Source organism: Serinus canaria, chromosome 2 (assembly GCF_022539315.1).
Source record: "Serinus canaria isolate serCan28SL12 chromosome 2, serCan2020, whole genome shotgun sequence".
NCBI lineage: Eukaryota > Metazoa > Chordata > Aves > Passeriformes > Fringillidae > Serinus > Serinus canaria.
In genome coordinates this window covers 57,878,806-57,891,694 of record NC_066315.1, presented here as the reverse complement: position 1 = coordinate 57,891,694, position 12,889 = coordinate 57,878,806, and the positions used below count along the sequence as shown (strand labels likewise).

General features: G+C 40.7%; 1 protein-coding gene across 5 annotated transcripts in view; it reads right to left on the bottom strand.

The window, feature by feature from the left end:
- Positions 1 to 26: 26 nt before the first annotated feature.
- Positions 27 to 12,889, bottom strand: part of COL15A1 (collagen type XV alpha 1 chain) — a 120,223-nt gene continuing 107,360 nt past the window's right edge. For all 5 annotated transcript variants that reach the window (XM_030234466.2, XM_018918262.3, XM_030234463.2 and 2 more), the window contains 9 exons: positions 11,415 to 11,525; positions 9,884 to 10,028; positions 6,383 to 6,447; positions 5,250 to 5,378; positions 5,026 to 5,085; positions 3,786 to 3,845; positions 2,713 to 2,898; positions 1,614 to 1,729; positions 27 to 1,280 (listed from right to left, as the gene is read on the bottom strand). In XM_030234466.2, coding sequence (XP_030090326.2) covers positions 1,064 to 1,280; positions 1,614 to 1,729; positions 2,713 to 2,898; positions 3,786 to 3,845; positions 5,026 to 5,085; positions 5,250 to 5,378; positions 6,383 to 6,447; positions 9,884 to 10,028; positions 11,415 to 11,525 — 1,089 coding nt within the window. In that variant the 3' untranslated portion in view covers positions 27 to 1,063. The remainder of the gene's footprint in view (positions 1,281 to 1,613; positions 1,730 to 2,712; positions 2,899 to 3,785; positions 3,846 to 5,025; positions 5,086 to 5,249; positions 5,379 to 6,382; positions 6,448 to 9,883; positions 10,029 to 11,414; positions 11,526 to 12,889) is intronic.

The following is a 12,889-nucleotide window of genomic DNA, read 5'->3' as shown; positions in this document are numbered from 1 at the left end:
ATATTACAATTTCCTGATCATTCCTATCATTGTTTCAGTTATTTTATATTAATAATTCTTTAATTACGTGAATGCCAGAAGGGTAAATTCACAAAAAGGAAAATCACTTTACATATAACTTAGTGGGATAACAATGTGTAGAACCTATTTTAAAGAAACCATGAGAGACATATTTCATTCGTCAGTCTGACACAAAAGGAAATGACTCCCTCTAACATGCAATGAAATAAATAAAGGTCAGATGGTTCATTTGTCTGCATTTGCTTTGTTCAGTTCTACCAGTTAAACAGGATGTTGTCTATTAACATTGCTTTCAGATTTCCTGGTAACAATAGCACCAAAATAAAGACCAGATTTTGTCAATGTGAAATTTACTCCTCCTGAATAAAATCTTATGCCTAGAATCTGCAAAGAGAAAAGCTGAAATAAGATGTGGGAGCTGCTATATTTCTGTGTAAGCACCAGGCTGAGATCCATACAAGCTTACAGGAGTCAGGTACTCTGCTTCCACCAAAACTCAGAGGAGGTGAGTACCTTTGTTCTTAAAGCTTTGTTTTGCAAATGTGAGCCCTGTAAGGCAAAAGAGCCTCCCAGTATTCCCTGTATATATGAGTACATATGAGCGGTGCCTTGGGTATCCAAAATCTACGTGAGTGAGAAGGAGAGCACGGAGCATGCAGCTTCTCAGCTGTGAAGCAGCAGCAGCAGCAGCAGCCTTGCTGAGCCACACTGCTTACGAGGCAGGCTACTGGATCTTCCTCACAGACCACACTTGGCTCATGCCCTTAGGTGACCTCCAGCTCAGGCAGAACATGAGTTAACTGCTGGCAAGCTTCAAACCACATGGGGTTCAAGGGGAAGAAAGGGCTTTAAGCCAGTCGTGTGCACTGGATGTTCCACCTAACTGGAATGTGGTTTGTGTTGAGGTATGTTTTCTTTGTCTATTTTTTTTTCCTGAAATGTGCAATTACAAAAAATTAAAATATTTACATCATTACAAATGAAATTTCAGTGTCAGCTTTTTCTGTCGTCAAATGGAATATTCCTATGTGCAGCAGGTGAATTATTTTCCTTGGGGATCAGAGACAAAACTGTTTTCAATACAGAGAACAATAAACTGATTGTTACAGCTGTATACTTTCTGGTCAAGAAGTTTCCCTGTGTTCAGAGGCGATGCTTGTCCCATAGCTCCCATATCAGCCGTGTGCCAGGCTTCACAGTAGTTGCTAACCAGTCGGATCCCATTTGCAGTTGAACCATGCCATATTATTTTTTGAGGCCTGAAAGGTAATGTTAACAAGTTAGTTACTGGAAAAGTCTCTTTTGCTCTATTCAATTGCACACCTGTATGTGTGGTGATCTGCATTCCTTGTGCTTGAAGCAAAGAGTGGTTAGGTAAAGATGAAGACAGAAAGGAGAGAAAGAAAGGAGAACTCAATCTGATATCCCATTTATAGACTAAGAGAAAAGGGAAAGAAAAATGGCATAAAGAAAGAGAGAAACTTTTATCACACATCTAGTAGTCCAAGATACTGCTACTATTTCTTTTACTATCTGGTAAAAGTAGGAAAAAACCCCTTACATGTAACATATAAATGGCAATGTCAACTCACCAAGATGAATCAGTCATGACATTCCTGCCATCAAAGGAGTATATTGGAACATGAACGTTGAATTGTCCACCATTTCCATCAAATATAGATTCCCAGTTACTGAAAAGGGTTTCTCCCTGTTAAAATTTAAAAGGCACTTTTACAAACAAACAAACCCCTAATCTACACCAAATCCCAAGTCTACCTTCATAGACTTATTTGGAAACTGAAAATTTTATCTGCATTTAAGGACCCTTGTGATTTCAACTTTCACACCAGTTTCTGCATAACGTTCCTGAACAAACTTGTCTTGTCTGTCAGCTCTATGCAAATAGCTGTCTTGGTCCATGCCCTTGCTTCAAAGTTGTCTCTCTGTTCTGCTGTCACTCCAAAAATTTAGCTTGATCATCCCCTGTCCTTTTCCTCCTAAGGCATTGTTTGAAAAATTGCTCACAACTACTGTAGCTGTAGAGAAAATATAGACATAAATTTTACTGGAACTTTTGTTAAGGTCACAGTTTTGTGAAAAGTGTTGCAAACATTCAGGGCAAAACCTTTGCATTTGGCTTGCTCTCAAACTGCTTTTGAATTTTTCCAGTCAAGACTGAAACAATATTGTCTTCACAAATTTCTCTCGAGGCTCTGTGTTTGCATGCACTTCAGAGCAGCATCCGTTCAACGTGTTCCAAGCATCATGTGTTATTCCTGTAGGTTTCTTTGGCCGCCTGTCCTGGGAGCCAGCCAATGCTACAAAGACTTGGTTTGTTTTCCTCACTTTTAGAGTGTGTCTGTTTATGTGAGACCACAAAATGACTCACGCTCTAGACTCTCCTCTCAGTTCCATTGGGGTATATCCAACATCATGCCTCAGCACAGAATTTGCATTTTTCTTCGAAATGAGAAAAAATAGGCATTTTATCCTGTGATCACACTCAAAGGTAGAACATAATAACTTCATCACTGCTTCTTTGTTTCTTAAATCTGGCTGTGAAATATGAAGCAAAGCTGCTTCCTTATAAAACACAGTATGGGCTGAAACTTAGTGCTTTGGCTGTTTTCCAAGATTTTTGGGGAACCTATGGCCTATCCTAAAAAACAAGCACTAAGTACCCATTTTTACCTGAAGGTTGACTACTGGCAAATGGTGTCGGTCTGCTTTCCTGACAACTGTGGCCAGGTCTTGCAGGTGTGATGAGAGGAAGGCTCTGTAGGTGGATGTCAAGCCGGCGAGCTGGGCCTGCCGAAAACACTGAAAATCTGCTCGCATGTCACCGGACAATGGGAAGTTCAAAGCCACCAGATGCAACTGGAAGAAAAAAGAAAAAAGGGCACAATTTTTAAAAAGTTTATGACACAAGGAAGATGCATCTTGGAAACCAAAGTGCCTGCTCCTCCTATCCTTCATAACAGATATGAAAGTTATTTGCTGCCATAACATTACATTTCTCAGAGCCATGAGACCCTTGGCAGAAATATCAATTTATCTTTCAACATTGAGGAAACCATGAAGATTATGTACTCCCAAGAATAAAAATCTTTTAGAAGCAGCTAGTATTTTCAATTGGAAATCTTGGAGTTTTCACATGAACAAAATCACAAATCCTGAAAACATGGAAAGAAGTAGTTAGAAGTGACTAGGTACAATTTAAAAATAGAAGTAGCATGCTTAAGTCAAGCATCACAGATGCAAGAACTAATGCACATTTTTCCTTTTTTATTTCTTTCTGGCTTCATTTTTTTGACATGTCAGTTACCTTGCTTTCTGTGTCTAAATATTTTAGTCTTTTAAACAGAGGATTAAGTTCTAAAGTGTCCATGTAAGCCAAGCAGCACCACGAAGATTGAAAATATCGTAACAATTGTAACAAATATTTTAATTATTTGAAGCACTAATGTTAGTTTAGAAGTTACTCTGTATTGCGGGTACAATCACTAAGTGAAGAGGTATTCCTAATTCAGTTGGGAGTTTTTTTCCTTTGAGATGGGAAAGGGGCTGGGATGATGAAAATAGATCTGGAGGGAACAATTTCAAATTGTGTTTGAGATGTCTGAATAAGTTAAAGAAGTGAATTTGTAAATTTCTGAAGTAAAACCGCTGAGTTTGAAGAGCAAATATCACAACCATCCCTAAAACTGCAAACTGTCATGTTACAAAGCATGGCTCTGCAGCTACAATACAAATCTCATACTTACTGCTGGTTTTCTATTGTTCATATTTGATATTGGTCTCAGTGCTGGAATAGACTGAAATCCCTGTTATTCGAACACAAGCAAAAAAAAAAAAAAAAAAAAGTTAAATATCAGAATTTTACACACTCGGTAATTTTTAAATAAAAATTTAATCACACCTGGAGTCCTGCATGAAAGCAGCCTGCTCTTGGTAGGAGCAGAAGAGCAGTTGAGGAAAATCAAAACTGAAAGGGTAAGGAGGATGTGAAAACAGAAAATGTAATGGGTGGAAACATTTCATAATTGTTTCAGGAGCAGCAAAGTTTTCTTCTCTAGTTATGGCAAGTATGAGTAACAAGCCACCAGCTGGAGCAGCTGGGAAACTCAGATGGTGTCAACTGGAGGCTGCAGAAAATTTCTTATAACTTGAGGTCTAGACATTTTCCCAGTGTGCTAGGTGAATTTCTCACTGACTTACTCTAACCTTTTTTATTTGTTTCTGGCCATCTTCCTTCTTACTGCTCCCTCCTAGCACTCTCTTGCCCTTTCATTTTCTCAGCAGACCAATTAACTTGTCATCAAAAACCCTTCTCTATTCCTTTTGTCATTTCTTGGTTTTCATCCTCCCACAATTTTTTGGGACAGACAGCATGTTCACATGCAGGCTGGTACAATGACTTGCAGAAGGGGGTCAGGCCCAAACTAACAATTGAGGCTTCAAAGAGCACCCTCTGCACCCTTTAAAGAGCACCCTCTGTGGGGTAAGCTACATTCTGATGATTATGGTACACTGAATACACGACCATAACATTTCAAAGAAATTCTGCTTTTCTGAAACCCTTTTCTGACCTTCCTTGAAGGGGATCAGGGCTTGATATGACTGATTCCAGGCTTATGAAACAGTGTTCTGTGGGTTTGTGGGTTTTTGTTTGGTTTTTCTTCTGTTTGTTTTTTTGGTCTCTTTTGTTTTATTTTGGGGGTTTTTATTTGTTTTTGGTTTTTGGGTTTTTTTTGTGGGCTGCTTACTTTTTTCAGCTTTTTGTAAATGTTGCTTTGTGTCTTTAGTGTTTGAAATCTCAAAAGATCCTGGAAACAGATGACTGTCCAAGCAAATAAATTTGCAAGCTTATGTAGTGGTAGGATGCTTATTTTGAACTGACAAATCATGGTGGAAAATCACATTGTGCAGAGATCTGCATATTATTTTGCCAAGTGTATCACACATCCAGACTCAGTTTTCCACAGTCCAGTATTTTGTACTTACATGGCTTGATATGGCTGGAGGAGGAAGGCTGTCAGCAGGGATGGGAATTAGCTCACCAAGCTGAAAGAACCAGAAAGGAGATTAGAACAAAAATGTATCAGGAGCTTCTGAATTCAAAATAAGGAGTCTTTGTAGCCACACTTCTCTCCCTCTGCAAAAATATGTCCCTCACCGTCATTGTGAGGAAGGGAGTTGGAAAAGAAGAGGATGTAGTGCAATAGTACCTGCAATTTTCTCCATCCTTTCTGAACACGGATAAAGACCTCACTGGTTTCCCTCAGATAGATTAGTGTACCTTCTGCTACATAATGAACTTTTTCCAGCATGCCCTCAATGTTTTGGAATGTCGTAACCTGTCAAATAGGAAAATGAAACATACTTCATCAGACACACAAAACATCCTGCAAGTGAAATAGTCTCATTTGGGTACATAAATGTCAAGGCTTCTTCCTCAGGAAATGCTCATAAAGGCAGTTTTATGTAATTTAATCCATAAAGTAATATGAATATCTTGCTACTTTGGCATACCAGCATCCTCACTCTGTGGATTGTAGTAGAATGACAGCAATTTTGTACTAATTTTGTGCAGAGTGGAGATTGTTGCACTCCTACAATTTAGCATCCTGGGTCAGAATGGCAGAGTTCAGAAGAGAACCACTGTAGTTTAAAACTGGGACAAATTTCAGGAAAGAGAATCACTTTCATTTTTTTTCTCATTTCTTCATTGACAGAAGGCATAGGAATGCTTTATAAATAATGCAGACTCTACTACAGATTTGTACATTTTTTTATTAATCTTAGTTTTGACCTAAGTAAGCTCAGACCTTCTATCTGAGACAGTATCTCCCAGCCTGCAACTACAGTCTTCTGTCTTGGGGCATCAGCCTTTGAACATTTGTTCCTCCCCTGAGAATAGCAATGAATGCCCTCTGCTAGCTTGAATAGGGCTTTTGGAGGTGGTTTTCTCAGGCTTTTTTTTTTTTTTTTTTTTTTTTTTTTTTTGTTTTTTTTTATTTGGTTTGGTTTTTTTTTACTGAAATGATGAGTTCTTAATTTAAAAACTACTAAGACTTCTGCCTTAGCTGTTTTTTTTTCCTTCATTGATATCTTAGACCATATTTTGATTAATTTCATAATACAAGAAAAGGAAACAAATTTACATGTAGTCTCTGGCACAACAATTTTAGAATTGCTAGGGAAATCTACAGTTTGCATCTTAAAATTAAGTGGTTTATAAAACGTTGTACTAAATAAAAACACAGGATGGAATTTTCACTCCTCTTTTGGTGCTACCAGTGACCACCAAAAGTTTTGAAGAAAATTTTCAATAGCAAACTTCCTTCTTTTGCTCTCTTACCAGATTCCTGGTGGCAGGTGACCCTGGCTCTCCAGGAGGACCTGGTGGCCCAGGCATTGCAGCTGCTAAAAAAAAAATAAGCATATAATACATGCTGAAGGTCATCTTTTTTGAGAGAAAGAAAGAAAGAAAGGACTTAGTGATGGTGTCCAGGAGCAGCAGAAGTTTTAAATAGCCATAGTTGTGTCTTTAATAGCTCAAGTCAGCTACAGAAAATACATTCTAAGGAATTTTTTTAGAAGCAAAGACGGAACAGTCTTTTCTCTGGTTTTTTTGGGAGGTTAAGGCCAACAGATTTCAGTCTGTTGTAGGAACTGCAAATTAAGAACAAAACCCACTTAAAATGACCAGGATGCCGTTCTGTTAGTTAGTGCTCATGGAAGAACTTTTTGCTCCTGCCCATATAAACTTTGAGGGAGTCATAACATCTTTTGTTCTAAAGGCAAACAAAAATTTACTTCTCCTTAGATGAAATATTCATGTGTGTAAGCTCAGCTTGTGCTACAAAGCAAAAAAGAAATTCTTCAGGGGTATGAACTCGGACTGCTAAGGCTGCAGTCCACACCACCTGGTACCTAGTATCTGTCTCTGTTCTGAAAGTGAATTTCTTCATCTTGAGCTGTTTTCTGAAGTAAAAACTTCTTTCTTTTAAGGCAGGAAAGATTGAAAGATATGGAACATTAAAAGCATGCATTTTGTGCAAATGCATGACATGATAATGGAGCTTTGAAGTTGTTTGTAAGGAGTTTCCACACAAGGACCTTGCTTGTTTGGTTTTGTGAATCCCAGAGGAACCTCGAAATCCCCTTTTGCAAGAACAATCTATGCACTGAGTCATTTGCAAGGATACTCCAGAGCAGGTCCTTCATGCCAATGGCAGGGGAAGGAGGTCAGCTCTCAGAAGTGTTTATAGCTATTTACCTACAGATAAGCTATTCCTCTTTCCCCATTTCACAATATGTGAACTCCACACTACAATATGTGAACTCCATAATTACAGATAGTAATAGCTTTAAAAGAGATAACTGAACCTCGAAGATAAGGAAAAAATAAACATCTGTTCTGAACATTTAGTAAAATGTGTGCTGCCTAAAGAACCCTTTTACAAAGCAAAGAGGAAAATGTGTAGGAGGATGATGAAGACTAATGGCAGAGAGCATAAATGAAAGTATAGGGATGGAATACTAGCAATAATTTGTTTTGTCTGACTGGGTCTCTTAGCTAATATCCAGAAGTACTTAATGTAAATTACACAGGAAAAGGCATGAAGACCTTTATGGGCTTCATGGATGCTGCGGGTCTGTCTGTGTCGTGATCATCAGGGGCTGATTCACATAAAGCCTGTGTTCCAATGCTGAACACATTAAGGATTTTTTTCTTTCTCAAATATTATTCAGAGGTTGGATACTTCTGATAGACACTAAATTAATAATATTGACTGGATGACAGATTGAAAGTCTCACCTGCTGTGTAAATGAGGCTGATCAGGTTTAAGAAATACCCGTAAAGAACAAATTGAAGAGAGAAATGTCTTCTCCCCAAACTAGCATACTGGAAGCACAGGTCTTGGGGGAAAACAGGGTAATTGTTTGTTCTCAGGAATGGAGAACTGTATTTGCTAGACCTGTCAAAACTTTAGGAAGAGCAGATCTCTTTTACAGCATCTCTATTCAGGTAAAGTCTCCCTTTCTATTAGTACACCATCTTCAGCTGAAATTAAAGAATGCTCTGCTCTGGTTTTACCTGGCTGGATTCCCATGCTGGTCACAGATCCTAGAGGGAGGAATCAGTCAATTTTTCAGGCACACCTGTCAAGTAATGTCAGAGGAGCCCAAGAACCCATCCACCAGAACCCAAGGCTGGACATTAACAGTATGAGGTTGTCACTAGGAAACCTGTGACCCAAAAGGAGCCAAAAGCACAAATATCTTGAACTGTGACACCTGACTTCTAGCCACACAGTCCCTTTGATGTCACCTTGTCTGCAAAATTCCTCTCTTGATATGACTAATTGTGGCACATTTTGCTCCTTTTCTAACCCAGTAAGTTGAAAGACATTAAAGGCAATGTAAGCAACCTGAAGTTCCATTTCTAGTCATCATTTGCATAGAAACTAGTTTTTAGAAGGAGTTCTCCAGCAGTCTGGTTCTAGACCTGAACTCTGCTGTGGGTATTGCCATCCCCCCAGAAAATCAGAGAAGCACTTGGGCTGGAAAAGACCCTTAAGATCATCACCTCCACTGGCAACACCCAGAACTGCAAAGTCTGCTACTAAAATATGTCCCTAAGTGCCATGGTTGCGCTTCCAGAGATGGTGACTCAACCACTTCCCTGGGCAGCCTGTTCCAGAGGCAATCCTTTAGGTGAAAAAAATTTCCTAATATCCAATTTAAAACTCCCCTGGTACAACTCGTGGCCATTTCCTCTTGTCCTGTTGCTTGTAACCTGGGAGAAGAGACTGCCCCTCCTGGCTACACCTCTCAGGCAGTTGTGGAGAGTGATAAGGTCACCCCTGAGCCTCCTTTGCTCCAGGCTGAACATCCCCAGCTCCCTCAGCCACTCCTCATAGGATTTGTGCTCCAGACCCTTCCCCAGCTCGGCTGCCCTTCTCTGAACACGCTCCAGCACCTCAATGTCATTTTTGTAGTGAGGAGCTCAAAACAGAGCACAGGATTCAAGGTGTGGCCTCACCAGGACTGAGTACAGTGGGACCATCGCTGCCCTGCTCCTGCTGGCCACACTACTGCTGATACAGGCCAGGGCCATTGGCCTTCTTGGCCACCTGGGCACTGCTGGCTCGGGTTCAACAACTGCCAACCAGCACCCCCAGGTCCTTTTCTGCTGGGCAGCTCTCCAGCCACTCTGCATGGGGTTGCTGTGACGCAAATGCAGGACCTGGCACTTGGCCTTGCTGACCCTCATACAGCTGACCTTGGCCCATTGGTTCAGTCTGTCCAGACCCATCTGGAGAACCTTTCAGCAGATCAGCCTTCCCACCCAGTTTGGGGGCAAACTCACTAAAGTGTGCATTTGATCCCCGAGCCCGGATAATTGATATTAGATAGGTCTGGACTCAATACTGAGCCCTGGGAAAACCCCCCTGTGTTGGCCACCAGCTGGATTTAATTCCATTCTCCACAAGAAGAGCATTTTGTCCCAAATTTAGCCAGCTGGTCAATTTGATGGATTTTGCAAAACTGCCAAGGTAACCAATCTCTACTATGCAGATTTCCTCCCAGCCCCGGCCACAGCAAGATCCCTCACACAATAGCACTTCCATGGCACTAGTCAGTGAAACCAGTCTGCAGAGAAATTGTCCCTTTTGTGCTCTCAGTTCCAACTCGCCCCCAGGAGAAACTGATGGAGGGAGGGTGGGGAACAACCTTGTCAGGCATGCAGAGAGGGTGGGCAGGTGGGACAACCTGCCAGGTGGGAAAGAATTGGTCATGTATGGGTTGTAGGCATGTGGCTGTACACTTGCACATACACCGAAAAGCTCACCTGAGCCATATATTGCAGGGGGGCCTGGTGGTCCAGGTGGTCCAGGTGGGCCAGGAGGTCCAATTTTTCCATAACCTGGTAAGCCAGGTAGGCCAGGTAACCCTGGAGGTCCTCTGGGTCCAACAACTGAGTCCCCTTTTGGTCCCTGTCAGTGATGAAAAGTATTTCCTTGAATGTATTGGTTTCACTGCTGCAGGGCCATCATCTCTGGTGGCAATGTTTACCAGGTGCCTGCCACTACACCACCATTTAGACATGAGTCTGTATGTAATTTTCTCCAAGGAAGCATGGGTATAATGGGAAATGAAAATTTTAACCATATACTGAAATAAACTCAAGGATTTAAATTTTGGAAAGCTTTCTGAAAAATCTCGTACCTACTCCTGTGCAGCTGATACCTGCAAAACTCTCAACATTGCTCTCAAAGTCCTGGATCTCTACTCTGCTCATGCTGAGACTGCTTGCTTTGATGGGCTCAGAGAGTTTGTGGAAAACTTTAATGTAAAGTGTGTCTATGCAAGGTGTACACCTCATATCGAGTGCTGTCTTCTCCCTCCTGTGATCAAATGTTAGCCCCTAACCTCTCCAGCTGCCAGACTTGCAGAATAAAAAGACTTCAGCTCCCTTCATTTCCAGTTTAGCAGTGTGTCCTCAGCCTGACTGAGGAGGAGGTCTGCTCCCTGTGCTCACACCATCCTGCAGACATGGAACACATTGGACCCTGGACAAGGAGAGCTCAGCTGTGCCAGGAGAACAGTTTCTAAACAGGGAGATGGTTCTCAGCAATGTGGAATAGAACCAGGGGTATGTTTAAGGGTGGTCTTGCTAACCTAACTCTTAACCCTCAGCTGTGGCCCACTCATTCATGGTTCTTGACACAGACATGGCAATAGAGGAATGCAATGCATGTATTTCTTGCCAGATCCCAGGGATAAACTATGTTCCAAAGAATTGGTGCATTTTATTCCAAAGCAGCTGTGGTGGAAGAAGATAAATTCCAATTATCTTCTTCCAATTGCCAGAAGATAAACTTAAAGGGTCGACAGTAGGCAGTGGTTGAATTTTATAGAAATGATCCAAATGGCTACACACTGGTCTTTTCAGTCGTGTTTTTGGATTATTAGGAAATTAGGATTAATTATTTAGATAGCCAGTAATTTTGAAGTCAGCCTCTGACTAACTTTATATGGCTTATTTTGTTATTATGGGGTCATAAGTAGTAGTATCAGAAATTATACATGCTGCTTTGATTTGTAATGCTGTAAATAGCATGATCTACATACTGGTGTAGCTATATGAGACAGCTGAGCACAACATTATGTCAATATTTGATAGCAAAGCAATTCTATGCACAACAGTGAAGTGTTTGTGTTTGCACTTAATGCCATTTTCTCCTATTCACCTAATGCTTAGCATGTAAGTTTTTACATAGTTCCTGGCAATCCTGATGTTTGTCTCTCTTTAGTGCCTTCTAAATTAATTCTAAATAGGTAGTCACAAATATTCTCATTCTACAACTTGCATGACTTACAATTAATCCTGGTCTTCCCGGTGGTCCAGGAGGTCCTGTCAGAAAAAACCCTCCATTTGGTTCTCCTTTTTCTCCTTTTACACCAGTGACTCCATTGTCTCCTTTTTCACCCTTGGAAGAAAATGTATTTTAAAATGTTGAGCTGAAGTGAGACCAGAACACAATGCACTGGACTTTTAAATTTACCTGAAATCTCTGAGTTTGGTAAAGGAAAGCACTTGAAATGTTTTTAACATCACTTTTCTTCTTCTGTGATAGGGGATGAAAAGGAATGCTTTCTCTATTGAGGCTGCAAGGCTCACTCAGGGCAAGGGCTAGGGGAGGTGGGGTTTGGTGGAGGCAGAGAAAATGCCTCTGTTGCTGTTTCCTGCTATTCTGCCCAGCAAAACCTTGTTCAGTGCTGTAGCTGGAGGCGAAGAGAGAGCTGGAGGAGGCATAAAAGCCTGGCTTTGTGCTTTCCTCCATCACCAAGGACAAACCAAAGCAAGATTGACATCGAATGGACAGCTATTTGAAAGTATTTGACAAAGTGAGCAGAGCCTGGTGGGAGTGTGTACCAGGATAACAGAAGAGACACCACACAAAATTGCAGACACCTGAAACAGTATGTCTCCTGTTCTGCATGGATGATTATCAGTTAGTTTGGGAAACAGAGCAATAGGTAAAAAGCATTAATTACTACATTATTATGTATCTGTGCAAGATGAACCACAGCATTTATACATTCCTCCTCACATTATTTTATTCTGTTTGTCTGCTTTTCTTCCCCTTCAAATATTTTTTTTTGGTTGAATTTTTTGGGGCTTCTGAGAAATAAACCTGGGGATAGAAGAGGCAAAGGGCAAAGCAAGAATGGCAGGTATCTGCAGACAGCCAGAGGATATGGCTGTGCATAGCTCCTCCTCTGACTTTAGGTGTGTGTAGATTCCCAGTAAACACAACTCAAAAGGTTTCTTTATTCCAGGCCGTTTTGGGGAGTGGAAGGACTAGATGAAAAATGAGTTCTTGGCAGCTAAATCTGTAAAGCTACAGACATTACACTGTAAGGTCAAAGAAACCCTATCAGCTTTGCCACATACATGGGACACTTTCTGCCATAGGAATAACTTGGGTGTACTCAGCCAAGCAGAAATAAAACCCTAAAACCAGGCAGCATTAAGAGTCCTTCCAAGAGACTGTCAGCACAACACTTTTGGTAGCATCATTAAATGATAATTTGATTCACATTTTTTCAGTTCTTCTACTGATAGAGTCCTATTCACCTAAACACATTTAAAATAATATCACATTTTTATTAATTTTTGTCACTTGAAGCTTCAAGATAATAATGGAACAGAGAGAGGCTAGACAAATCAAGGTATGGGTAGACTTTGCTGTAAGAGCTTCCAGGAAAAAAGTAGTTTCCATAATTTCATTTTTTCCAGTGTGCTTAAAAGATAAATAACATGACATGGAAGTGATTTCCTCCCTTCTTT